General features: G+C 43.7%; 1 protein-coding gene across 1 annotated transcript in view; it reads left to right on the top strand.

Moving 5' to 3' along the window:
- Positions 1-27,950, top strand: part of il1rapl1a (interleukin 1 receptor accessory protein-like 1a) — a 138,274-nt gene that overhangs the window by 48,014 nt on the left and 62,310 nt on the right. The window contains exons 3-4 of the mRNA XM_030080807.1: positions 4,998-5,184; positions 6,651-6,804. Coding sequence (XP_029936667.1) covers positions 4,998-5,184; positions 6,651-6,804 — 341 coding nt within the window. The remainder of the gene's footprint in view (positions 1-4,997; positions 5,185-6,650; positions 6,805-27,950) is intronic.

Below are 27,950 nucleotides of genomic sequence, written 5' to 3'. Positions count from 1 at the left end.
CACACACACACACACACACACTTCAGTGGGGCGTTACAGAAAAACTCTGGCTAATACAAGATGCATAATTATGTGGCAGTAACTTATTAGCCTTTACAGTGGAGAACATCCCTCAATAAATGGCTCATTGCAGCTCTTCATTTCACAGAGTTTTTAATAAACCCAGTTAAAGGGCCTCCTAAAGACCCAGAGAGGCTGGCAGAACACATTGAGTGTGACCCGGCGAGTGTTTGTGTGTGATGAGACCCCGGGCCCATGCTGTGTGTGAAATCTGTAGCATTAATATGACAGGAATGCTGTCCCACACACAGCCTCACTGTAAATGAACATCCAGTCTGTGATTTTTGACAGATTCTTCTAACAGAGCTTTGTTCCCATTCAAAACGTGGTGTTTGAAATTCACAGCATATTGTATTTCTCCAGAGCACTGCGATTGTAAAAAGTGCCCCTGGGTCTGTGTTTCCCAGCATGCTCGGGTTGAGCTGGGGGGATTTCAAACTTGTCAAATACCCTAATCAGAGCACTGTGAGAGATTTGCCTCTGAGCTGAAATCAATTGTCTTTTTGTTCGAGGGTAAGCTTTTGAGGTACACATTTTAGCACATATGACCCAAACACTCTCCCCTACAACTCCCTACAGGGAAAGAGAGAGAGAAAACAAATGTGTTGTCTTCTCCCCCTCACATTCTTATTGCCAGGGTAAACCATCTAGCTCGCTGAAGTATGACGTACTTACATGTGTTGGCATGAATAGATGCCAACGTCCGACCCGGTTACATTTTTATACGTACAGCTGTTATTGTTCTGCCCCTGAAAGTGGATAAAGACACAAAGCTTATCTTCATTGTAGTAATGCTCAAGAGGCTTCATCGTTTTCGGCTGCAGTTTTCAATCCAGCCCTAAGTGACTGTGAGACGTTAAATATATCAGTTCAATTGTACCACATCTGATTCAAGTCAAGGCCTTGCTGAGTGAGGGGCTAATCAAAGTGTGCCGGCCCAAGAACTGAACAAATATGTGCAATTTGAGGGTGTCCTCGAGAATTGTATTGAAAACCCCCTTCCTGTTACGTTGTCATATTAAAGCGTATTCATTTGTTCAGCGCTGACCAAATACTGTGACAGATCTTCACATTCGAATATTACTCAGAGCAAACCAAAAACTGTCAAAAAGGTGGAAGGGAGACGAAATGGCAACTTCAAAAAGTAGTCTCTCGCCCTTCGCTAGTGGGAATTGCACCTGTGCTTATTGCTTACAGTACAGGCCTTCATTCAGCCCTCAGACATCTGAACTGACCCGCATAATAGGTTAAAGACGCAGCAATGCAAAAATGTATTGAGTCACTCGATCGTTAAAATCTCGGCACTGATACATGCAATTAAAACCATATTTACTGCCTTTGGCGCTCCATGGGGTATTTCAGGACGTGTGAGCACTGCATGTTTTATATTTCAAAAATGTTATTGCAATGTAGATCAGCCCGAAGAATATTTCTGCAGCTCCAGCTCCGACCTTCACTCCCACTCCCAGGGCTGTTCAGCTTAGCAAACTTGTGCTGCACACTGCAGTCTCTCCTGCTATATTTTGTTACTGTATGTGCTCTTCTTTTGGCCTGTATTTACACTGACTGTTTGCATGTATAGAGTAGCACAGTGTTGTCTTGTAGCGCTGTGGGCATGTTGTGCACCGTATCTATAAATGTAGGTAAATCCCTCTGTGTTCAGTTCAGCTTTTGCACTGAAACCCTCCAGATGTTTTTCTGTGAAGCAGATACGAAGACATGCAGAATCACAAAAGTCTGTGTGTGTGTGTGTATGTGCCTCTATATCAATGTGCTTCTGTGTTATGTATATGTGAGTGCGCATGTGAATAGTTATCTTTGTCCTTCTCTGTCTGGGAATTTAACTCTAATCGCCGGTTCTTGTGTGAAGGTGACTTAATTTACATAGCAATCTCTCTTTGCTCTCTCTTTGCCCCCCCTCCCCATCTCTGTCGCTCTCTCTCTCTCCTTTGCTCTTTTTCTATCTCATGTAAAGTCTGAAAAATTGCTCCAGTTTCCTCTCCCTTTCCTCCCGTCTTCCTCTCACGTGCATCATGATAGTCTCTGTATGTTTCACCTGATTAGGGATTTCGTACACTCTTGGTAATGAGCCTGTGTCCTAGCATGGCTGAGACCACGTGCACTTCCTTTCCCTGATTACATTAGCCAATGTATGGGATAATAATGTGTGGAGAATCACAGCTAACGTGAGCCGCAGACTAATGTCTAAAAGCAGCCACACTCAAATAGAATGTGACAGACATGAAAGACGCCACGGGACGGTGCGTCGACCCCCAACTGTCCATCAATCACGAGCCACTGACACTTTCCCACAATGCCACAGGGTCCCTGCTGTGAATATTTAATATGTAGAGAGGCCTCCTGCTTTCCTATTGGCTCCCTGGGGACTTCAAAGGCTCAGGTGTCTGACTGTGAGAGGTCATTACTGATAATCTCCCCATCATGTCAACATTTATTCAGGGGAGAGCTGACTGTGTATAAGTGTGTATTTGCCTACGCGTGCACATGTATATGCATTTATTTGTGAGTGCATGTTTCTGTGCTGGTATCTGCTCTTTATTCAAAGACATGCTGTGGAAAAATGTCCACTATTGCAAGTTATTTAATCTCATATTTAGTGTTAAAATCAAAAATCAAGTGTCAGGCTCTTGATACTGGTGGGCTTATCTGCCTTGTTTCAACACATTTATGTTGGAAAAGTGGGATCTGCACTGGAAACAAATGTGATTATCTCATCCCACCAGCAGATTTTTTCACTTGCTTGAAGAAAAAAAAAAAAGATATTAACACTGAATATGAGACTACATGACTTGTAAAGATGGAGATTTTTTTGCAGTGCAGATATACTGTTCGCTCATACTCTATAAGCCTACATAACATCTTCCCACTCTTTGCCCTCTAGATAGGTAGCATTAAGTCGATAATGTTACATTTCAGCAACAAGAGGACACGGCCCTGTTGCGGTATCTTGCATCTTACTTTTGCCTCCTACAGCATTTTCCAGATGCCCTTTTAGCCTTCATCTTGCTAGCACAGAGTAGCTCTTTTTTGTTTTTTTTTCTAATTCCTGCTAGTTACTCTACCTCGTGCTCTCCTCACCATTGTCTCCGGCCAATCTCCCACAGCTGCAACTACGGTAGCCCTGATGTCTTTGAATGTGTGTGTGTGTGTGTGTGTGTGTGTGTGAGACAGAGAGAGAGAGTATGTTTTATAGCCCTAAGGGGTCAGAGGTGTTTATATGAGAGAGGTGACTCCCTTATTGCTTCCATAACCTGAGTAGATCATATGAAACCCTGTCATTTACAGTGAATGGGAGCATCTGGCCAGCAGTAAATGTAATGTAATGAAATGAAATGAAAGCCCATATCACCATCCACACACAGGCTAGCACAAGCCAGTCCAGGCCTAGGCCACATGGATGGAAAGACACACAGACAGACAGGGGGCGTTGTGAGAAAGGAAGCCCCCCCTCCCTTAAACCCCCCCCCTGCTGCCTCTCAGGTTGAGGCTGCAGTGGCATGTGGTTGATGGCGTTGGTGAAGGGGTGGGAGATGATGATGATGGCTCTGATAATGATGATGATGTTAATAGCAGACAGAGAGGCATCCTTCACCCCTGCCAGCTACTGCGCGGGCGGAGGTTGTTGGTATATGGTGTGTGTGTGTGTGTGTGTGTGTGTGTGTGTGTGTGGGTTGGGGGTGGGGGTGGGGGGTTGCATCATTGTGATGACTAAGCAGCTCTCTCTTGCTCCTCTTGCTAGGCTCTCTGTTTGTCTCTTCTCTGATTAGCATTCTCAGGCCCAGCTGACTCCCCCCATAAATCCAATCGTGGTCGTGAGTGTGAGTCATTGACTCGGTAAAGCTGCTGAACACGTCGTTATTGCTAACCCCACAAACATACAGGGGGGGTGGGGGGTGGGGGGTGGGGGGGGGTAAGGAAGCTGAGGATGGAGGGGCGCAATGGGGGTTAGAGGAGGATAAATATGAATAAAAGGGAATTAAAGGTAATAAACATTAAAATTTCTGCTCCTGTGTGTGTATGTGTGTGTGAAAGGCATGAACTGTGGGATATTTCATCTGTGTGAATAGCATTGAGCTGGAATGGATGACAAAGGAGGAGATTACTTTTTTTGTTTTGTTTTGTTTTGTTTTCTTGGATGTCACAAGAATCTGTACTTCAGTGTACAGGACCCAAAACCAAAATGAGAGCACATAATCATACTGTTGTATTTATTGTTACAGCAGGATGTTTCATGCAGCTCTAATTTGAAATGAGTCTTTATATTTTATTTTTCTACTTGAAGGTTACAGACAAATGTGGCACTTGTAACCCAGTGTCATTATTCTAATCTAACATATACAGTGGTCCCTCGTTAATCGCGGGAGTTACGTTCTAAAAATAACCCGCAATAGGCGAAATCCGCGAAGTAGTCAGCTTTATTTTTTACAATTATTATAGATGTTTTAAGGCTGTAAAACCCCTCACTACACACTTCATACACTTTTCTCAGACAGGCATTAACATTTTCTCACTTTTCTCTCTTGTTTAAACACTCAAAGTTCAAACCTTCGTAGAAAAATAAGGACGCAGAACACAATGCGCTGTAAAAAAAAAAAAAAAAAAAAAAAAAAAAGCATGCAAAATTGCTCTAAAAAAATCCGCAAAACTGCGAGGCTACAAAAGGTGAACCGCATTATACTGAGGGACAACTGTATGTCTAAACACATGAGGTTTCTCTTTAGGTTTCTGTTTAAATGTGAATGGGCTGTCAAATCACATATTGAGAACTGTGGAATTTCACTGGTATTGTTATCAGCTACCACAATCTTGGTGTATTCCATACATATGTAACGGCATCTTTGCACTCTTACCTAATTCCCAGTACCACAAGCTAAAGATAAATGTCTGTCTCTTTGCATTGTGTATTTTGTCCACAGGAACTCCACCTACTGTATGAAGGTGTCCATGTCTCTGACTGTGGCGGAGAACGACACAGACCTTTGCTACAACTCCAACATGAGACGAGCTGAGAAGGCTGAGCTCAGCAAGAGTAAAGACATCCTCTGTCCTGACATAGATGACTATGTTGAACCTGGCAAAGAGCCAGACATTACCTGGTATAAGGTAGGTTACCCTTTGGTGTGTGCATGTGAGAGAGCATATGCATCTCAAGTACTATGTGATTGTATATTTGCCTGCAATAGCATTGATTTTTATTTTTAATTTATTTTTCCTTGAACACTGGTATTTGTTACGAGTTGTGGAGGAGTAAAGAGGAGGGCGTCTGTCTGTGATTATACAAGCAAGAAATAATCTTTGATGGTTCATTGCTTTGTTTTCCTCTAATTTCTTGGCTGTTTATGTTTAAAAGCCTTGTTGGGTGCGTGGTTCCAGATCACTTAGGCAGATTATGTATGGGATATGGAAATGATGACGGTGAATTACATAAGTTCTGTCTGCAGTGCACCACACCAGCGCTCAAGTCATCTGAAGAGAATACTGAACGCGAGAACATAGAGAGAGAATGAGCAGCAGGCAGAGCGGAGCCACAGATAGCTTTCATAATGAGCACAAAATGTACGTACATGAGGAGAAAATTGTGCAATGTCATTCTCTGCCCAGCGGGATGAGTGGGTGTCCTCCAAGTGCTCTCAGTCCCTGATCTTTATTCGGCACGCACCTCCTCCTCTCTCACCTGGGTTCTAGCCTCTCCCAGGTCAGGCATGGCCTGCGGACAGCAGAGTGCATCCTGGAGTCGGGCTCAGGCCAAACTAATCACAGGCAGATCAGCAGTAGATTAGCTAGCTGGGCTTGACCTCTAAGTTTTCCCAGAATTCAATTAAGGTCCGGGTAATGACTGGGAGCTCTGGAACCCGGAGTTATTTGGACCACTGCAGAGCTGCGCTGATTGAATTCGAAGGTTGCCGGGAGCAACGGTGGAATAGAATCCACTGAGCTGCTGTTGTCCCTGCCAGAGCATCGAGGAGCCGGGGAGAGGAGCAAGTCATGGAGTCGCACACTACCCAAACGTGCACACACACACGAACACACACATACTGTAAATGCACCGGCACACTTGTTTTGCCTGCAGAGACCACTGCAAATAGCATTCAATCTCCTCTGTGTCCATACTGGACTACTGAATGGAGAGTATTCAGTTCAGTGCAATAAATCTTTATCAGATAAGTAGGATAAGTGTAGTTTAAGCTTATCATCTTACGAAGGGGGGTTTTAGTGCTATTCTATGCATCCTAGCCTCTATGAACAATTTATTAATGCCCAGTGACATTGTTTTCACCCCTTGTACCCAGCTCAGACCACTTGAAATCTTAGACGTAATTCCCGATGAAGGAAAGTGAAGGTCTTCAGTTTCATAGGAATGATTGATGCCAGTCTTGCACAGAATATTGCATTCCTGGCCATTTGCACTTTATTCTCACCCATTCCATCTGGCTTGCAGAGTCTGTTGGCTGTCATTCTGTATTTGACTCCGCGAGTCATAATACGCAGGATTTATTGACGATAGGCCTTGGGCAGATGTTTTTGAGCGAGGACAAAGTTTGACCTGTCCGTCTGCCTCCTCTGTGCAGGAGTGCCATCCGAAGCAGTGGCGCGCCAGCATCATCCAGAAGCGAGACACACTGTCTATCCAGGAGGTAAAGGAGGACGACATTGGGAATTACACCTGCGAAGTGCAGTTTGGAGGCTTTCTGGTCAGGAGGACAACTGAGCTCACCGTCACTGGTAAGTCTGCAGGAGAAACAGAGAAGATAGAGAAAAAAACTTGTTTTTGAGTGTGTGTGTGTGTGTGTGTATGTTTGGGATGACTGTTTATCTCTAATTCTAGGTGGTTCATATTGGGAGACTAGGGGAGATTTAATTATCTTTAGTTGTTTTTCGGCAGTTATAAAGGTTAAAGTCAATGACATGTGAAGAGGGGGAATGGATGGTAATGCATTCACACACACACGCACACACACACGCACACCACTGAGCACTGCAGCGATGTCCTGCTGCTGTGTTAATTGTTGGGGGAAGCTGAATGCTGTGGTCTGGACTGCATCCCTTCTTCTAACTCAGCACTTTCCAGCCAACTGAGCACTGCTGAAATATTTAAGGCTATAGGCTAAGCCCCTTCACACAGAGAGCTAAAGAGCCAGGACCAAGGTCAAGTGATTTACTCTTATTCTACTCTCTCTCTCTCTCTCTCTCTCTCTCTCTCTCTCTCTCTCTCTCTCTCTCTCTCCCTCTGTCTCTCTCTTTGTCTCAATCTCCCTCTGCCTCGCAGTGAGGTGAGCGTGCACTACAAAGAAGTGCATTCATTCGTCAGGCCAAGTGGGCTCCAGGGTGAGAGTCAGGGTTGAGGGTGCGCTGAGCTCGGGGCAGCCCAGGTGTGTGCTTTGCTTGCAGGCTCGGTGCAGACGGTTCTACCCGGTCAACTGCTCTGATTAGGGTTGATGGAAAGGTCACATCCTGTTTTTTTTCTCTACTTCTCCCTCTCGATAACTGGTCCAGATCATCCTCCCCGTGTGTGTACACTAGATTGATACACTTTAACCTGCTGTGTACAGTGAATTTAAGTTTATATCAGACTCAAAAGACGGTACATTTTAGCGTGTAAATAAAAAGCTAGCTAAATTGATTTTGTGCTGCATTGCATTGTGTTGTGTTCAGGGACATAGAGGCAAATACAGAAAGGTAAAAAAATGACCTTCAGTTGTTGATCATCATAACAAAAACAACCATCTATATGAAAAAATACTATCACTTAATGAATCAGATACTGCCTAATGTACCTTGTACAATGACTTCATATCATGAAGATTAATGTCATCTTAAAAAGGTCGCAAACTCTATGACTAAATTGGTATTATCCTTTAGTTGCATTGTGTTGTGTTGCAAAGCATGTGTATTGACAATACAGTTGCTTGGAGAATTTGAAAATAATTAAGTCCATGAAACTAATATAATAAAACTAAAATAATAGAGCTCTAAAAGGTTGCTCAACAACCCGGTGACATTGAATTTGTGTGCGTGTGTGTAGTCTTAGTGGACAGAGAAAGAGTGTTTGTTTGCATTTGATTTGTATCTAGGGCAGTGTTTATTTGTGTGGCTGGTCATTGCTCTTGTGTGATGCGAGGTTGATAGTGCTGTGAGGTACATAGACCAGTTCCTATCTAGCGAAGATTGAACAGGGAGATATATACCTCAACTTCAGCATGGCTTACTATTGGATAAGACTAGGGTGTGATCCTGGAAACATGGCATCCGGATTGGCTGCCCCAGTGATGGATGGCAAGCATTTTATCCCCATCGGAGCTCAGTAAGTATGAGGCAGATAGGAGGTAGATAAGCCAGATTTCGTTTTATCACCATTGTATGTGCATTTACTTTGTCCACAGGCTAATCCTTTGTACTGTGTCCTGAATGGGACCAAAATAAGAAACTCCCCAGGAAATTGGTTCATTAGAATTGTATATCATGGATCCAGCAGCTATAGGTCCAAAAACCCATTTTGGGACCTGCTTCACAGTTCAACAAACACAGAAAGTTTAGCCACTAATTATGTGGTTGTCAAGTCAACACTGAGTAATCTGTGTGAGAATCATATAGACAGAGAAACCAGAGTTCTCCTGTTCAGAGAGCCTGTCCCATGATGACTGTATGTTCCAGTATGCATTGCACATAAGGTTCCCAACAGCCAACCCTCAAAACCAGCCAAGCTTTAGAAGTGGGCGTGTTAACCTGTCTGCCAGCATAAGCTCCCTATCATGTCTGCCTGCAGAGAGCACTCGTTTCTCTTTGTGTGCCAAATGTGCAAACACAATAATCTTTGCATGTAATGTTACAATACACAACCATACAATTGCCACTGTTTTTGTTTTGAAGGCAGGGGTGAAAGAGTGAACATCTCCACAGAGGCTACCGTTAGCAGCTGCGCTAGCCGCTTTTACCATGGTAACCACAGCAAGTGATACATTACCTTTCTGGCCACATGCAAACAGTGTTAGGTTACACAAATACTTACTCATGAGTCCCTTTGGGCTTTTGTTATTTGTTTGGATTTATCCTTCGGATCATGAAAAACAGCGGTTCTCACTCTGTACTGACTGGCAACAGAATCCAACCAAAAGTGTCTATGGAGAGAGTCACTGTAAGTCATAGTAATTCAGTTGCTGTTGGCAATGGTGGGCAACTGGAGCACAAACGCTATCAGTCACTGCTGGCTCTCAGTGGCTTGGTGTTCATCTTCCCAGATGGCTGTGCTGCTGAAACAGCAGCACTCTCTGCCTGTCTTTGTTGCATTTCTTCAGCAATGGGCACTGGCTTAATACAAATACGCTTTAATGTTTGACTCAGGCAGTGTGTTGTAAAGTGTGACATCATCCATGATTTCCTCTGTGTGTATATACTGAGAAGTCATCTTGGCTGTCTGAAATGCTGCTCGCAACTGTGATAGCTGACTGAACTCTACACTCCCCAAAGAAAGGAGGAGATAAAGGCACAAAACCTATCTCATGCCAATTTATCCTGTGTTTTTTTTTTTTTTTTTATCCACTGAGATTAAAATACGTCACTGGATGGCGCAGTAAACTAAGCAGCTACAGCTGGCTACAGCGATACAAAGAAGATTGGCAAATATTGTGGACTTTATTGACATGAAATCCCATGGCTAATACAAATAAGGTTAAATCGGCAAAATGCTCGTTTAAAATGTTACATTTGTATTTTGGTAGGTTGTATTTGTTTGTCTCTGTTCAGATTTTCAGTTTGGTATGTATTTGTATTTACTTAACACATTTGTTTGTGTAGTGCGTGCACTTTGTATGTTTGGTAAGTGAATCCCTATGGGGCTTATGTCCTGTATGTACTTTGGCAATATCCTCGCGTGTTTGTCAGCCTGTCAGCGTGACCTCCCTGTTCTGTAATGGCAGAGGCTCTAAAAACTTTATGGGGTGATAAATATACACGGTATACGCTAATGACATACAGAGATGAAAGGAGAGAGTGTGGACGGAGGGAGAGAGATCGTGAAGGAGAGGCAGGAAAACAAAGAGACATTGGTATAGCGGGAAGAAGAGAAAAAACAGATTCATTTAACTTTTTCTCATTTCTTGCTTTTCCTCCCTCTATTCACTCTGCACCCTCTTGTTATTGTTGTGTTCTCTTACTCTCTCATTCTTACTGATCCATAAACCTCACAGTTGTGTATTTGCCATTATTCTGAGGCCCATATTCCACAGCCAAGTTTATTTGATGTTAGCATGCTTTGTTGTTGACAGGCAACATGCTGGGCTCATACACAGAAACAACACGCCAGGTGGAAACACATTTCATCACCACACCACCCATAGCCTCTGGAATCCTTCTACGTCATGCATGCAGGCATACAAGCATTCCCATATATGCATGCATACACATGCATAGCCACACACACTTGTACAGCTAGCTGCCTGAGGTCCCTCTACCCGTGTTTCCCATAATGGAGTGTCAATGACTCGTCAAAATGGAGGAAGTCATTTTCCCTGACACCCAGGTTGCAATGATCTTCTGTTTTCCTGCAGCATGCTGGGGATGTTGGGATCCCACCATGGCTTCTGTTTTGTGGCCATGCATGAAATGTTGTATATGAAGCACATTTCCAAAATAAAAGAACACAATAATGTTCACTGCTCCCTCAGGCTGGGCAATATAATGATATTACATCTATGATGTGAGGCTTGATATTATCTGAGAATTTGGATATTGTAATATTATGACATGGCACAAGTATTACCTGTTCATGGTTTTAAAGGCTGCACTACAGTGAAGAAGTGCCACTTTCTGGACTTATTGGATAAGCTGCTTTATTACTTGTCTCTGCCTGCTTGGTCATCATGTTCACATAACTAGTAAGTGTTTAATAAAAGTATCCTGTGTATAAATATCTTATGAACACACCAAAGGTCATTCCTACATTATTGATATTGAGGTATATGGTCAAGATACCCTGACACTTGATTTTTTCTGTATCACCCAGCCCTGCTGTTCCCTGTCTACACTGTCTCCAACTCTATTGGCTGAGCATGACTGACCCAGTGTCCCAGATTCATTAGAAAACTCACCACCAGCAGAAAACTGCCAACAGCTGCGTAAAGAAGACGATATTTATTATAGGGTCACAAGAGGTAATCTTGTGCGCCAGTTCTGCGTCATCAACTATGGTGCTTCCTCTATTAAAATAAGCCTTACTCCACAGAACCACAGCATTTTTCCTTATTACAATACCACTCGGGCACCTCCTCTATTAAACCTGTAGTATCCTGCTAGAATTAGATTAGCTCATCCTGACCATAAGCTCATTTCCCTTAATAAACCTACACTATCATCCCCTCAAGTGGGCGTGAGATTATCTACATTTTATCTCGACTATTAAAGCGACACTGCCTGGATGGCAAGTATAAAAGGCCAAACTACGTCTCAGATCCGAGGGCTAATGTTGTAGTTTATTTGATAGGGCAAGAGGATGAAAGAGGTCATTAACTTTAACTGGCCTTAAATACAGCGCAATAGAGACTGCCCTTTGCTTTGACCCTGCTTTGCTACAGAGAGTGGGTGTGTTTGGGTGTGTGTGTGTGTGTGTGTGTATTTGTATGTGGATGTGTGTGTGTTCATACTCTGCCCTGACCCTGCTGCACTGTGTAACAGGCTCCATTAGAGGCAGTAGAGGGAGGTTCTATCTGACTTGAGGTCAGTGTTGTTAGAGGTTAACTATGGGAATAACCACCGAGATCAGGCCGATCCAGGAAACCCTTAATCAAGCACTGACACTCCTAAGGTTAATAGAAATGTAAAAGAAACAGTGACCCCATGCCGCGGCTTCATGTTGCCTCCAGTTTTTTCTCGGGGTGCATTTAAATGTCCTTATCTCACTCCGAGCCGGCGGGTTCCCGGAGAGGCGCGGCCTGTGCAGCGAGGGTGTATGTATTGAGAAATAAGAACACCGTTATCAACCCAGGAAAAAGATTTTGTTCTCTGCTCCCCCTCCATAGACCTTAACCTCAACCTCCCATCTGTAAAGAGAGTGCCTTCTTGTGTACCCTTATAATTGATTCATAGCAACAGCAGGTAGGCTATTTCCCTGCTCCTCCGAGAAATGAGAAGCGTGGTCAGGTTAGTCTAGCCTCATGTTTCTCCTTTTCTGCTGTCAGAGACACGAGGAGCAACACTTCAACTGAAACCACAGCCCAGCCATGATTAATGGATACATGCAGATATAAGGTTTACCCGGTGTACATTCTTCCCCCCCAAGTGCTTGTTTGCGTTTTTGCCCAGTTGAGGTTATGTATGCATACCTATGAGTGTCTTGTGTGATATTCTTGTTTTTAATGGTATGTCTGAATCATTTCTATTCAATTTTTATGGTTCTCCCAGGCCCCATTCCGGCGCTGTGATGGTAATGCTACAATACTATAACACCAGATAAAAGCCCTGTTCAGCTGATGTATGCAGCTCCCTCCGTGTTCTGTTGGGAGGAAAATATTATACTGAGAGCGACTGGAAAAGAGAGAGAACAAGAGCGCAAAAGCGACTGATAACAGATAGAGAGGGAGAGAGAGAGAGAGAAAGAGATAGCGGGAAAGAGTGGGAGAAATCGAGAAGGAGTGCTCCAATATCTTATCTGTATTCCTCACCAGTGTTACCAGCAGAAACAGTGTGTCCAGGACTCTAAACAGACTATTATCCTAGTGTTTATCACAGTGCACATTACTGTTCGCCTCTGTCTGACTTACTGTAATGGAGTCGTTTGGTTTGATGGATGCCCGAGGCGTGGGTTTCTATCTATTGCTCCCATTATACCTCCGTCTGCATCCCCTCACTGTAGAAATGTCTGCCTGCACGCCCAGCGTAGCCTGCAAGCATGGTGATTGAGGTTATGGCCAATGTAAATGTACATTTGCCACAGTGAATTGGAGGTGGAAAGGGCAAGAGGAAATTGAGGTGAAGGGAGGGATCATCCACAGCCCCTCTTGTAGAACATCCACGGTTCGAGGGGGAATTCTGCAAGTCTAGCTTTATGTACTGTGACATAATGTTGAAATGTGTGTGTGATAGTTATCCTTCAGTTTGTTTTCGCCTCCAGGTAGGATGTTAAAGCCTGTGCTGGTCTGCCAGTGAGATTGGCGGATTCGTCATTTCAAATGTACGCTGTGTGGCCGAGCTGTGTTCAAAACCGGCAGAACTTCATTTTAAATTCTAGTGGAGATCCCAGAGTTTCAGAAGGTACCAAATATGTCTTGCTCAATTACAGGAGAATCTGTGTAAAATGATGGACAAGATGTCTAGATATTTTCTATTTGATGTAATGACTCAGCCATACAATGGTATCTTGGGTTTCAGTATTTCACTCAGTATAAGTGTAATGTAGGTTCATTGAAGCGTTGCAACCAGCAGATACAGAATATGTGACATTGTTGTACAATATGGAAAAAAAAATACATTATTTCCGATTCTTCAGCTACTTAAGGGGGAATTTAAGGGCAAGTCAGAGTTTACAGTGCTTTTGTGTCTCTTTGTATTTGCATGTAGGCTTTGTTTTATTCCCTGCACACTAGATCTGTATGCATACCGCCTGTTTTTCACACATCTTCAGCGGGCCCTATTACATTTAAGATTCATCCATCATGGGCACGCAGTAAACCGATTGCCCTTCTCTCACTGGGTGAGATCACACATTTGATAGGACAACACACAGACAGTATATGTGCGCGAGTGTGTATGTGTGTTTATGTGTGTGTACACTAAGGTGGTGAGGTGTGAGGAGGTGATCTAGGACATTGCCTCATCGCAGTAAAAGGTTCCTTACAGTTCCTCTGCTGTAGGGTCACCTTCAGAAGTGTGCACACACCTCACAACCATATAAAACGTTACAGCCTGCGCGAACATGTGTGTGAGCGTGACCGTGTGCTGTATCGTTTGGCACTGGCTGTATGTTTACCTGGCAAGCCGAGCTGAATCCCACGACGGCGGATTCTGGGACCGCAGGTGAGGAGAGAGGCAGGAGCAGTCAGCAGAGACACGAGGAAAGAGGAGTGAGGCATCCGCACCTCCTCCTCCATCTGTTCTCCTTCTCTATCTGTTGGGCTGAAGATGGATAGATGGATGGAGAGGGAGCGATTAGCGCTGATATCTTCCCAGAGAGCCGCAGTGAGGAGAAATGAGTGGGGCAAGATAAGAGGTGTGGGGTGAGAAAATGAGATTGGTTTGCTCTCGACTGAAACCTTCTCCATCTCCCAGGCTATGCTTGAGTCTAGACTGAATACATTGCACCTGTGCTGTCTACAACAAACTAGCCTGTCGCCAGTCATGCTACGTGTTGAGCTTCAGCTGTGTGTCCTGAGGGAACAGATGACAAAGTCACACCTGGTATTTGACTCTGTCTGTCTCCCCCTACACACATATGGATACGATATGATACAATATATGATATGATATGATAGGATAGGATAGGATAGGATAGGATTTGTTACATAGCAAAATTTATCTTGGACTTGGATACAACATAGTCTTAAAGAATAAAAAGATGCATTCATACACATGAAAAACATTTAAAAACTACTGAAAATCATGATTGATAATGTGTGTGTGCACATGTGTGCGCACACACATACTATCCACAGCGCACACACACACACGCACATACACACACCTGTCATAGCAGAAACTGCTGTTGCCTTTTGTGTAAGTTTCTTTTTCTTGTCGACACAGATGGGCTGATGAAGAGGTTGTAAAGGTATAGTAAACCCAGTTCAAAATGTGAATTTTGAATTACTTTTCAGTGATCTCTTAATCATGACTGTTCCTAAAACTCAGTGACAATAATAAAATGGAGCTTTAGGGTACTGCATTTTCTATAGTAACAGATTCCAGCAGGGCTGTGTGGGTGTTCCCTTTGTGAGGTAACTATATTGTTGAGACTGCGGTAAGGCCAACCAGCTGACCTGCAAAGTAGAAAATATCCCGCTTGCTGGAACTGAAATAGATAACAGGTCTTACTAGTGTTACAACAATATGTTAGCAGATGTTTTTATTGCGAGTGTTGCTGCAGAGCTCACTTGCTAAAAAAAAACTTACACTTTGGAGATTTGTAGTGGGAGAGTTTATGTGAGAAAGTCAATTTTTAGCTAAAGAGGGTACAGCTCCGTCTATCAGATTGAAGTGCTTTGCTCACCCATGCCTCTTGTGATGTAACATTAGATTGGTAAAATAATCCTCAGTAAAGTGGTGGATTTCTTTCCAGGAGCAGCACAAAATTGGCATGAAGATAGGGCCACATGATTTCTGCGATGCAGAAAACATAGATGTAATCTCGGAATTTGATAATGAAGCAGACTCAACTGTAAAACACGGAGTGTTGTAGAATTTGCCAAAATGTGGATGCAGTTTATAAAAATCAGGGTTTTCCCTACCATTATAAAGTGAAAGTGAAATGAACAGAGAAAAACAGTGCTGAGAGTCTCTACCGTGTTTACACTGTTGCAGCTTCTGTCCTCTGAGTGTCTGTGTTTTCCACAAGGGCGGGGGTCAGCCACTCACACACACACACACACACATACACACACATACATACACATACACACAGAGACATCTGAGACGGCTAAATCATCCAAAAAACTGAGGAATTCGACACTAACAGCTAAATTTAAATCATTGCAATATCACGACTGCTGTGAGTCAGGAGAACAGCTTTTCTGTAACTTTTGCCAACATACGATCCCATTTATACTGTGAATCTCGGATGTGAAGCACTTTATTTTACAAAACTATGGAATGTTTTGTTTTATAAGTATTGAAGCACTTTCCTTGATCAAAAATAGTGCAATTTTTTGTTGCAAATTCACTGTCATGTTTTTGTTGAATTGTTGAAATTGAACTTTCTGATGACAAAATGTGCTTTTTTTCAGATTTTTAGCTGCGTTTCCTGTGTTTTAATGTAACACACTACCTCCTATTTTTCTCGTTGATCCCCTTTTATTCCTGCTGTATACATATCTTATTTTTATTCTTTTTATGTGAAACACTTTGAGCTGCATTCTGTATGAAAAGTGCTATATAAATAAAGTTTATTATTATTATTATTATTATTGAATTGTAAAAAAAAAACAGAATTCAGAAAAATTTCAGTGGGTAACAGAATTTGGGAAAAAATTAAAAAATAAGGTCGTCCATGGGATGTGTAGCTGCACACTTTTTTTCTGGATGCTGTGGCGACAGACTGTGGCCGTAGTGCTTATCATTTCACTGAATAGCTGAGATAGTATTACTAGGGTAAGTTAGAGCAGGATAGCTCATTAGTTAGAGGTCAACTGTCATTCACCGTCATTAGCTAATCTTTCTCTCTTTCTCTCTCTCACCCCCGCCCCCCCCACTCTCTCTCTCACCCCTGACCTCCCCACCACCCTCTTTTTCTCAAGTGTTCTCCAACTCATTTCATCACTATTCATCAGCTGTCCTCCCAGACTCCGAGCAGGCCAGGGTTCACATTGTTTTAATTCAATTAAAATTGACATCAATCTGCACGTGACGAATGAAATTTACATCCCCAACAATTAATCTTGCCTGGTCTGCCACACTCCCACCCACACACCCCCTTAGTCGCTGGTTATTATCATTATCTAGGCCCAGGGCTGGCACCAGAGCAGGAATGAAATTAAAATCATAATTCAGCCTTTTGAAGCCTTTTGAAGTTTAGGTCAATAATTAAGTAGCATTTCTCAGTGTCTGGCAATGCACATCTGGAGTAGGCATACTCCTATGCCTATATTTCGTAGAGCAGTGAATTGGCCTGCCTTCAGTGAGAATTCGCAGGGTTGCACGTTTGGGATGGGACGTTAAGTCATTACACATTTTATCACAATTAGTTACAAAGAATGCATGATATGGCTGAACCACAATAGGATCTAATCGGTTCACGTTACAGTTTCTAGCTCTTTTGGTTTTGAGGTGTAGGCTGTTGCTTCATTCTCTCTAATCAGGGCACAAATGTTCTACGTAGACAAAGCTTATCAAAATGTGTATTCCTACCGCTATGATGTGCAATGTTGCCCACCTTCAAAGAGATGAATGACCATTGGTTTGGCATTTTGGAAACAGAATAATATGAGGAGAGTAGGCGGCACTGATAGTTGGTATGTGTGTAAAGCCATGGGTGATCCTCTTAACCAGAATCTCAGCAGCCTCTGCATCTTCCTACTGAGATTCAAAGCCTTTTCCCTCTGAAAATATATGGAAATCTCCAGGAATCTCCCCAAATATGATTGGACTCGGGTTTCTTTTTTCTTTTTTTTTTTTCTTTTTTTTTTTTTTTTTGAAGTTGCCTTGAGAGACATTTTTGTGAGTGCTGCCCCTATAGGCCCTCTGATACACTGCTGGTGTAAGCCCACTGCTCACTGGTGCAGTCCATCTAATGTGTTGAATAGAGAAACAAAGCTTTGTTGTTGTGTATTCTCCTCCTGTGGTAAACCGCCATGTTAGAACAGCATTTAGCTTCCAATCCTCTGTCTCTGGAGAGGACTAATCTAGGCTATACTTTCTCCCTGCTCTCTCTCTCCCTCTCTCTCTCCCTTCCCTCCTCCTCTCTTTTTCATTTTCTATCTCTTGGTCTTGCTCTCAGTCTCACTTTCTGTCTCTCTCCCTCCTTATTTGCAGCCTATTACCTCAGCGTGCATGTTAAAACAACTATTGTGAAGCTGTAATCTGGCTTCCATTTTGGGGTCCGTGTTTCTATCCTGAAACACTGTGCTATTGTGCTCCGCACGGGGATAATGGCTGACATGTAGATCAAAGCGTCCGTGTTGAGAGTAAACTACAATTCTGTACCTTTAAAGAAGGTCTGAGCTACAGTATGCTGCTGCCATAGTCATACTTAAAAAAAAAAAAAAAAAAAAAAAAAACCACAGCACTAGAGCTTATAGTCACAGCATGTGGTAAGGTTTAATTTGAACAACTCCAAGGGCAGAAATCCCAAGGCTTGTTGTTTATGAAACCTCATACTTAACATTAGTGGTTTCTCCCTCATTGGCCGCATGCTTTCCTCCCCCTCATGTTCACTAATGAAGTTACCACCTTGGTCATTTTGACACTGATCATGTTGTGGCCTTTGTTGCCCTGATCTACCTGCAGTCCTCTCTTGCCAGCTATCCAGTGGTAATTGGCCCCTCACGCATCCTCTCCTCTCCTCTCTTCTCCTCCTCTCTTCTCGTCTCCTCTGGTGAGTCACTGTAGCAGGCAGCAATTGCCTTACGTCCCATCTGTAGGTGTTGTCGCAAACAGGAGAAATGTGTAAAGATCATTAGAACGAAGCCAGCTCACCTGCCCTCATGACAAGATATGAGGAAGCTATAGGTCAGTTAGAGGGCATTAAACCTCCCTCTCATTATACAGTCCCCTTAAAAAACGAACATTCTGGAAAGGCCCTCCATCCAATTAAAAGATAAGAATGTTACCATTAACAACCATAAATTCAGACCTGGGGACGGAGGCAGAGAATGAAGAGATTGTCACTCATTTGATCTCACCCACAGAGTACTGATAGACACACTCTTCAGCAGGCCCCAAGCAGTCCAAATTAACAGAAGCCTGTGTGCGTGTGTGTGTGCGTGTGTGTGTGTCTGTGTGCATACATTTGCAACTACATTTGGGTATGCGTGTGCGTGTGTGTGTGTGTGTGTGTGTGTGTGGTCCACTGTATTAGACAAAGGACATGGAGAATCAGGGGTAAGAAAGGCTTCAGTTTGGCAAACCTTGAAGGAAGGAGTTGGAGGTTATCTTGTTTTCTGTGCCCATACTGGTGTGCTCTTCCAGCACTATTTGTTTTTTATTTTTTTAATTTTATGATTTTCAACATTGTACAATCTAGATTAAACAAACATGTGAGGATCAGTCACCGCTCATGTCTGACATAATCTCTCTCCTTCTCCCTCGCTCCATGCCACCCCACATATCCCTTTTCCCTGGAGTTATGGAGCTTCATAAGGCTGACGCAACCCTCGCCCTCTGCTTGTCACTCATACTCCTAAATCACACGCACACACACACTGACTGCAAGCAAAGCCTCAGCCTCAGGGTGAAGACACACAGAGATCTATGTAAGGCTGTCAAAAGTAGAATATCCCTCCCATTTGTGTTGACATGTCCTCCTTTGTGTATATGTACAATATATGGGCATATGAGAAGCTGTAGCTTTATCCTGTTATTCCTCTCCACCCTCTTCACATGCAGTGACCAGTGCCACAGTGTAGGGTTTACACTATGTGCACGCTTGTACCTCATAGTTATTTTGGACCCAACAGCATTGCCTCCGAGAATGTTGGTTGTGTCAAAATTAGTAATTTATTTATTTATTTATTTATTCAATTCCTTCCAGTGGGTCCGTGACTAAACGCCTTAACTGTCATTACCATTTTGTGTTGTCACCACTTTCCCTGGTGCACAATGGAAATGATGTCTTCGCAGCAGCATTGCTGCCTGCCTCTCTCTCTCTGCCTCTGGCATCCCTGCACTGTTAGAGAGGCTGTCCAGGAACCCAGTGTCAGCCTGTCTACAGTTTTGTTGTTTTCACTGCTTTTCTGTGTGTGTGTGTGTGTGTGTGTGTGTGTGTGTGTGTGAGAGAGAGAGAGAGAGAGAGAGAGAGAGAGAGAGAGAGGGAGGGAAGGGGGGGGGTTCAAGTCTGTGCCTATGCATACGTGTGTGTGTGTGTGTGTGTATGTGTCAATATGTGTCTGTGACCGTTCATCTATGTACCTAACTGTGTTTCCATCCATTCCTGTGTATGTATGTGTGTGTGTGTGTGTTGTGTGTGTGTGCGGACCATTCATGCATGCCTGCCCAAGTGTGATAACTGCAAATGAATGGCAGAGTTTGGTGACACCTGTTTCACCCTGCAGCCAGTTGCCAGTGTAGACACACAGGTGTAGCTCCCATCCCTCTTGTCAGCCAAGGTAGGGCTGGGCTCTCTAAAGCGGGATAATCTGCCAAAAAGATGGGTGAGATGACGATGGTTGGTGCCAGGCGCTGGCACACTCCTCTCTCCCACAATACACCTGTTCACTCACCACATTTTCATTCCATCTTTCTCTTTGCTGCTGGTCAAGAAAAGAGATGACAGCAACACAGCTCTGTGTGTAATGATAGGAGTTCTTTGCAGGAAATCTGTTCAGGAGCTATAAATAGCCACTATTTCCCCATTAGGATTGCTAGTTTTTTTCCCAGAGGTGTGATTGGGTGATAAGTATCCAAGCTAATGATGGTCAGCAGGTATGTAGGTTAATGGTGTGGGTGAGATCATGGTGATGGATGCCACTGAGCACCACGTTGACATCAGTTAGATTTCTCTCTCACCCCTCTGTCTGGCGAGGCAGCTGCTCCGACTGCCTTGACAATAGTGGCTGTCTCTCATGTCTCATTTGTTGTCTCCATGCCCGCCTCTGCTGCCTGCTGCGCTTAGCTGGAAAAGGAATCCATACCAGCACGAATCAAGATGAGATTAGTTGATACCTCTGCTTTAATCTTAAGTGCATGGAACAGAAAGAAAGTCAAAATTGGTAGAGGCAAAGGAGGCTATACCAGCCTTATCACTGGCTTGCTGCAGGACAGTGTGGGTGTTCTGGTGTCTCCTCTCCTCTCCTCCGTTTTCCTCTCCTCTGTTTTCTTCTCCTTTCCTCTGTTTTCCTCTTCTCTTCCTTTTCCTTTCTCCTGTCTCCCCTCCTCTCTCCTGTCTTTTTCTCTTGTCGCCCAGAAAGATAGGAAGTAGGGCAGGTAATTACCGTGGAGCAGGGCTCTTCCCCCTCTCATTTTTTTTTCCTTACTCCCCACCACCACTGCCACCGTTCTCTCTCTTGCCACCTTGCTTTCGCTCGAGCTAGAAAGTCCCAGAAAGTGTCCACAGTGTCTACTCAGTATGTGCATGAATTCTCGTTGCATTCTGCCCATATGAATGCATGTCTCTGAGTCCCACTGTGGTGCAGTGTGTGAGAGGGTTGGGTCCCTTCCTGCAGTTGTTGTTTAGCAGTGCAGTGGAGCAGGCTTTATGCTGATTAACTCCCTCACATCTGATGGATTCCCAGTGACCTCTCCACCCCTCAGTATAGCTCTGGGAGCCTTTCAGGGGAAAAAAGGCTTCCCTTTTTAATTAAACAAGTATAGGAACTCTATTAGCAAATGCTTGGTGCAGAATGAGAGGTTGCTTAGCTCTGTTAGTGCTCAGTAACTACAATAATCTCCTCTGCCATTACTGCAAATAATATATATATATATATATATATATATATATATATATATAAATAAATACAAATAAACTTATGCCTCCACTCCTTCCATTTGTGCTCAGTAATGTACTGAGTGACCCGTCGACTGGCGGCTTCAAGATATGAGCCTTATTCCCCAGAATGCACCGTGAGGCACATAATGGAACTGTCAAGCAGCATTGCTCTTGCACACACACACACACACACAGAGACACACACGCACACAAGTGAAGGTAAGCATGTACCTATACATTTTCTCACATAGATGCACTCACACACCAGCAATCACTAAGCAAGCCCTTCCCAATTCCTGTTATCCCCCCCCCCTTCTGTGCATACAGTGTTCTATATGCTGCATGAGGCTCTATAGCTTTGATAAATAAAAGAGCAGAGAGGTCTTCTTCATATTCATGTTATATTTATGTTGAGGAACAAACAGAGCAGGGAGAGAGGGGAGCTTCATTGCCACAGTACTGCCTCTGGCCCAACCACTCACTGCCTCTGCCATTGTCAGAGACACAGCCCAGCTTCATTATTCATCACTTTCACAGGGAAATATCTGTTTAATGTTTAATTCAGGGGCCAAAATTTCACAGGGTAATGTTTGTTGAATGATTAATTCAAGGAGTCGTGCTTGTAGAGGGGAATATTTGTTGAGCAATCGGTTTTGGTTCACAGGAGGACGGCCTTATTTCCGAGAAGTGTGCACTTATCTGTGTTTATCTAGACTTGATTGAATGCTTAACTTCCCAAGGCGGGATGTTTTTTTTTTTATTTTGTCAGTGGGATACAGAATGTGGGCAGCAGATGCAGGCTGCATCACCTCTGGACCCCCACAGATCCCTGAGTGCTTTACTGGTGTGATTCTGTACACTTTCTCGTCTGTGCACACCTCTGTCTCATGGCATCTGGGGAGTCTCATTTGGATGACGTGTTACATAATTAGCACCAAATTAACACTCAATTAGGCAACCCGTGTTGTGAGGGCGGGGACAGACTGTCTTCAGAGGCTTCAGAAATCACATCAGAGCCTCAAGCACCACCTGGCCTACTGAGAACATATGTCACTTAGATACAAACTCACACCTCATGTCTTTTGGCCACGTCTGCTTGTAATACATTGTTCTGATGATTAGCCAGAGACATAATATCCTGTTGCAGCAATCCAGCCAGAGCCCACTGCTTGGCTAAGACATACAGTAATCCCCCCGACACTAGGAGGGATAAGCGCTGATGTGTTCCAATAAGATGTTGCTTTATGTTGTTTCAGCAAAAAAAAAATTGTTTTAGATGGTTTATGAATTGAGTCAGCCTTCTACAGAGCGGGCTAGTTTATGATAGTTTTGTTTCTCTCGGGAGTAGAGCAGAAAAAGTGAGAAAGTTTTGTTAAAGTTCAACTTGGCTCCGTTCTGTGTGAATCCATCTGCAGCAGGGCATATGTAAGATTCTTTAGTCTTTTGAGGCCAAGCACAAAGAAATACTGCTTTACCTGTCTTGGCTGTTCTGGGACCTTCCCCACTGATCGACAAAATACCCCTCTCTAGTCCTCTTCTCTTTTCTTTCCAAGTGAATTTTGTTTGCCGTCCAAGTATCTTGTGTTGTAGCTACCTTTCTTCTCCCCAGGCTCCCTCACAAAGTCACTGCTAAGAAGCAACAGAACATACAGAGACAGAATTAACATCCCGAACATATTCTTTGACTTCCTTCACTGTATATAATTCAGCAGCCTTGTTGTCCCAGGTTGTTCGTGCATTATGTAGCCCTGAATGAGATAAACGACCCTAAGATGCAAAGCTAAAGAGAAAAACATTTTCTCTTTGAACATCCATGCAGGCACACAGGCAATACAAAATGCATGCTCATATACTGTATATCAACCAGCTCTCTCACTGCCACACACTGTCTCTCACCCTCTGTCATAGTTACACACTCCCTCTCCCTCGCTCACTTTACCATTGTCTCTCTCGCTCCCCTCGCTTTCCCCTGTTCTTTTTCTCACGCACACACACACTCGCACATACACACAAATGCACCCACACGTTCACACCTCTGTTGGGGTGGGGTTCTTTATTTCATTAACAGCCGCTTGCACGCCAAAATTCATTATGCCACCCTTCTGTTCTGGCGCGGCCAAGCATGCCAGCTAACGTGCGGAACAAATTTCTCTCCCCCCTCTCCTCCCCCGTCCTCCCTCTTTCTCCTCCCCCACTCCTGCTAATAATTATGTTTAGGATGTGATTCACCTGCATCAAAGGCTCCCTGTGAAGAGGCCCACTTTGTATCGCTGGTCCATGATTAGTCATTACTGTCAAACGCTTGGTGTTTCCCTCTGCTGGTAAGCTTTGAAGCTAACAGGTGGCTGTATCCAAAATGCAAGGAATGCAGAAATCGTTTTACTCTCCTTTTCTCAAGGAATGTGATAGTAAAAGTTGGCAATGATACCTTTTTATCCAAAATATTTATTAGCCCATTTTGTTGTTTTATCCCGCTTCGTCTGAATTGGAGTGTCAGTGCATGAATCAGATGTATAGATGAAAGTGGTATGTCTGTCGAAGAGTTGAAGAGAAAATACCAGGACCACATTTCCCATCATGCTGTGCTGGCATGGATTTAAATGCATTATACTTGCTGTGCCGCTGGTGCTAAATAGTATCAAATGTGGCAGTGGTTGACATTTTGTATTTTAAATGAAAAAAAAATTCCCTTTCCCCCCCTTTTCAATGTCATGTCAGCCTACATATTTCGAATGAACAGACACTCCATACTACCACCCACACCTCTGTCGAAACAAAACAAACACACACACACACACACACACACACACACACAGGGATTAATTTCCTCAACAACAACCCACTGTCCACCATCCACCTTTTGTCTTTGCCAGTGCCACCAAAATTGTTGCCATGGAAATTGATGGGGTGGCACCTTGGGTCCAGCTGTGTTTTGACAAGTTATTCTGAGTGGAATAAAAGGAGGACTGTGTCTGGAAACAAAGCGCTGGCTTAGGACGGCTCTCCAGCCCTCAGGGACCTGCTTTATTTATGAGACTCCAACAAACACACCGCAATAGAATAAAAAAGCTAGGCACCGCTGCTACTTAGACACCCAGTCTAGAGAGCCTTTTTTATTTATTTATTTATTTATTTATTTATTTATTTATTTATTCTTTTTTGCTCATTTTCCCCCCCCACAATGAATTTGGCTGGGAGACTATAGATCGGTCTCTGTCCGTTTGTTTGTTTTTCATTTTTCCCTTTGTTCATTCTTTTGGCTGTCATATCTCAGACACCATGAATGGGACTTTGATGCAATTTGTAGGAATGATGCATCTCACCTCTGCATTCCAGTATTTTCAACTTTGCAGTGATTGGCCCACGGGGAGTGCTGCATTGTTTGTTCATCTGTACATGTGCCACACGCAATATTTGATGAAACTCTGGGAAATGATGCATCTTACCATTGCATTGTGGCATTTTTTAAAAGTGACTGATTTGCGCAGGGAGATGCAACAATTAAAGGTCAAAGCAAGTTGGCGTATTTGTTTTTCATTGTCCTGAAGGGGGCTGCATCATTTGTGAGAGATGATATGTTTACTGCTGCCTTGCTTCCCCTCACTCTCATTACTTTGTTGTTTCTTTTTTGGTCATATTCTCTGCTCATGTTTATTTTCTTCTTTGTGTCTTTTACATTCTATTTGTCATTCTGTCCAATACTGCTGCTCCTTATATTACTGCTTTCTTCTCTCACTAATGCTCATGCTCGGCTTCTGCCTTGCCTTTTTGTTTCTGTTTTACAGTAGAATAATAGCCTTTTACTGATTTGCACAGCCGCAGTGGTCTAGGGGGCACTGTGCAAGCGTGCGGCTGTGTGTGCTCTGTGCGTATGTGTACATTTGTGCGTGTGTGTGTGTGCTTGTGTGGGGTTGTAATTGCTGGTTGATTTGTGGTCAGAGAGGGTCAGACATCCTGCAGGGAACATGACAGGCTTTTAAAGGAGGGAAACAGAGCCCAGCCCTGCACCCATTTAACCTCGCCCACCTCCTGGGAGGTCAAAGCACTCAATCAACTCCTCCACTTTTATTAGCTTAGGATTCAATGTAAGATACTGGCGAAATGGTAGCAAGTGGACTTCCGGCTGGGCATGTGTTGTAAGCGCACACTTAATGTACGTGGACATGCAGGCAGGAACTGGTGAGAATATGCCCATGTTTGGCTCTGTTGCAGGCACTGAATGGGCTGAATGGAGAGGAGCAGGAGCTAAGAAAAGAACTGGGGAGGTTTACTGAGAGGAGTGCGGTGGTGACAAGTCTGGCATGTGCATGGGTACATATGTGCCTGCCTATGTTTGTCCCTGTTTATATTCTCCCTAGATATCTCTCCGTAGAATCTGCTCTATCTATTCAGTCATAAAATCCTCCCTGCTCAGAACAGGATTGCTAAAGAAGTCGATTACTGTACCTCTCTCGCTCACTATGTTCCACTTTTAACTGAAAATTAAAACATTTCATTTAATAAAAGAGTAAGTGGGCACGGCTTTGATAGTCGGCTCATCAGGTGAGGCCATACCAGCCATACCAGCAGGCCCCCGACCACAATATCATAATGAGAGATTATAAGTCGGGGCCACAGAGGAAGTGCAGCAGGAAGTGATGGATTCAGTCCAGATGGTCACCGGAGCAGGGAGGACAGCAGGAGATCTGTTAACACCTCTCAACTCCACTGAGCTCCTGCACACAGCACAAACTGTTACAATACTGACAATACACCGCTCCAATCCACACTGTGTGATGCTGACACAGACACATGCGTCTCCTAATAATGGCATCAGTGACAGGGATTCATCAGCCAGTGCAGATTCAGTGCAGGCCCACCGTGCCTGTGTGGCTTTGAAAGCCACAGCGAGCTAACTATGCAGTCTGTAGTCCACAGATTAGGCCAAGGGGTTTCACACTTTTTCCCCCAAGCTGACTTTCATTACACCGCAGACTCCCATTTGAAGCAATTTAGCCCTATAGACCCTGGTATGAAACAATAAGTGTTATATATTGAATTGTTTAGATGTCATACTTGAACACTGACAAGTAAATTCAAAGTGTTAAGACTGAAACTTCATTTTTAAATAATCTCTCAAATACATATTTTGTATTTGGTATCAGCTTATAGTTAATTAAATTACAGTGAAATCAAACTGTTCCTCGTTTTTCTGAAGATCCCCTGCAAGCCCCTCTAGGACCTTTGAAAACAACCAGAGAAGGTGACATGTTCATGATAAAATATCCCATTAGTTAGATTCTGCTCAGTAAGCAATTTGGAGTTTTGGGGAATTTGAAGAAAGTGATTCTCTCATGTGTGTTTTCATAGTGCTCGGTTACTGGGGGGTGAACTGTCAGGCGCCTGGCTACCTGATTTGAGTTTGCCTCTTGATGCCCTGTGGCGACAGCAGCTTGTGGAAGAGAGCTACTGATGTCCAGGCTGCCATGCTGAGGAGTTGAGGAAGGCAGTGATAAAGGCCTTGCCCTTACCCTTCTCTTTAGGATCAGCGGAGTCTAATGGCTCCTCATCAATTCCTCCTGTCTAGGGAAGTGTGTGTCATGACTCCTGTAACTACTTCTGACAAGAGTGATAAAGTGCTTGTTAAAGTTGAGAGATTCTGGTGGAGTTTGAAGCCTTCAGATATAAATCTGTGTAAGGGGAGATGGACAGAGATGGTGAATTTGGGGCGAAGGCAGGAAGAAAAAAAAAAAAGAGCCGGTTGAGAGATGGAGATGGAGTGAAAGGCAAGACAAAGAATTCCTGTGGTTCAGTCATGACGGAGAAGAGAGCGAGAACAAAGAGGGGGAGAGAGAGGGAGAGCGAAGCGAGAGAAGCTAATGATCTCCATCTGTCTTCAAAGGCATGGGGAGAAGAGCATCGTTAGGATTTTGGAATGAAGGGAAGCAAACAAACAGGAATGCAAATCTCACCCTGGCACTGACTTATGTGACTGGTTCCATTTGAGTCAGCTGGTAAAACTCAGCTCAGAGACAGTCGAGGGCATCAATCGTGTCACGCCTCTGTTTGCTGCTCTTCAGCACAAGTGCTAGTTGAGCATGCCTGTGTTTATGTGTGTCTATGTTTTATGTGTTTGTGTTTCATGATTTGACACATGTTTATCTATTTGATTTTAAGAGTGTTTATGTACATGTATCTGCTGCCCTAATTTCTCTCAGCTGCTCAGGCTGCTGAGTCGCTCTGTTTAGACCATGGCACGATGGCGCACACTTGCAAGACTCCACAGTGGCTCGAAAATCAAGGAAAAAGCAGTGCATGTGTCAGGATGGCCGCAGATGCTTGGAGTGCAGCATTACTTGTCTCTGGCTGTTAGAGAGCCTTCTTTTTCATTTCATCTCTGTGACTTCTACATTGGACATGCTGTAAATGTCAGTTTTACCTTATAGCGAGCATCTTTTTTGTGTAGGAGTAATTCTGTGAAAAGTACTCCTGCTCTGGAACTCAAAACAGCGAGAAGACAAATGTGTGATGTGAGAGACAAATGGCTAGCGATTCCATCATGGAAGGGCTGTGCATTCCAGTCGAATACTAGATGTCTGTTTTGGCTTACAGT

This window comes from Myripristis murdjan, chromosome 21 (assembly GCF_902150065.1).
Source record: "Myripristis murdjan chromosome 21, fMyrMur1.1, whole genome shotgun sequence".
Classification (NCBI taxonomy): Eukaryota; Metazoa; Chordata; class Actinopteri; order Holocentriformes; family Holocentridae; genus Myripristis; species Myripristis murdjan.
The sequence above is the reverse complement of the archived record's forward strand: the minus strand, read 5'-3'. Positions and strand labels throughout refer to the sequence as shown.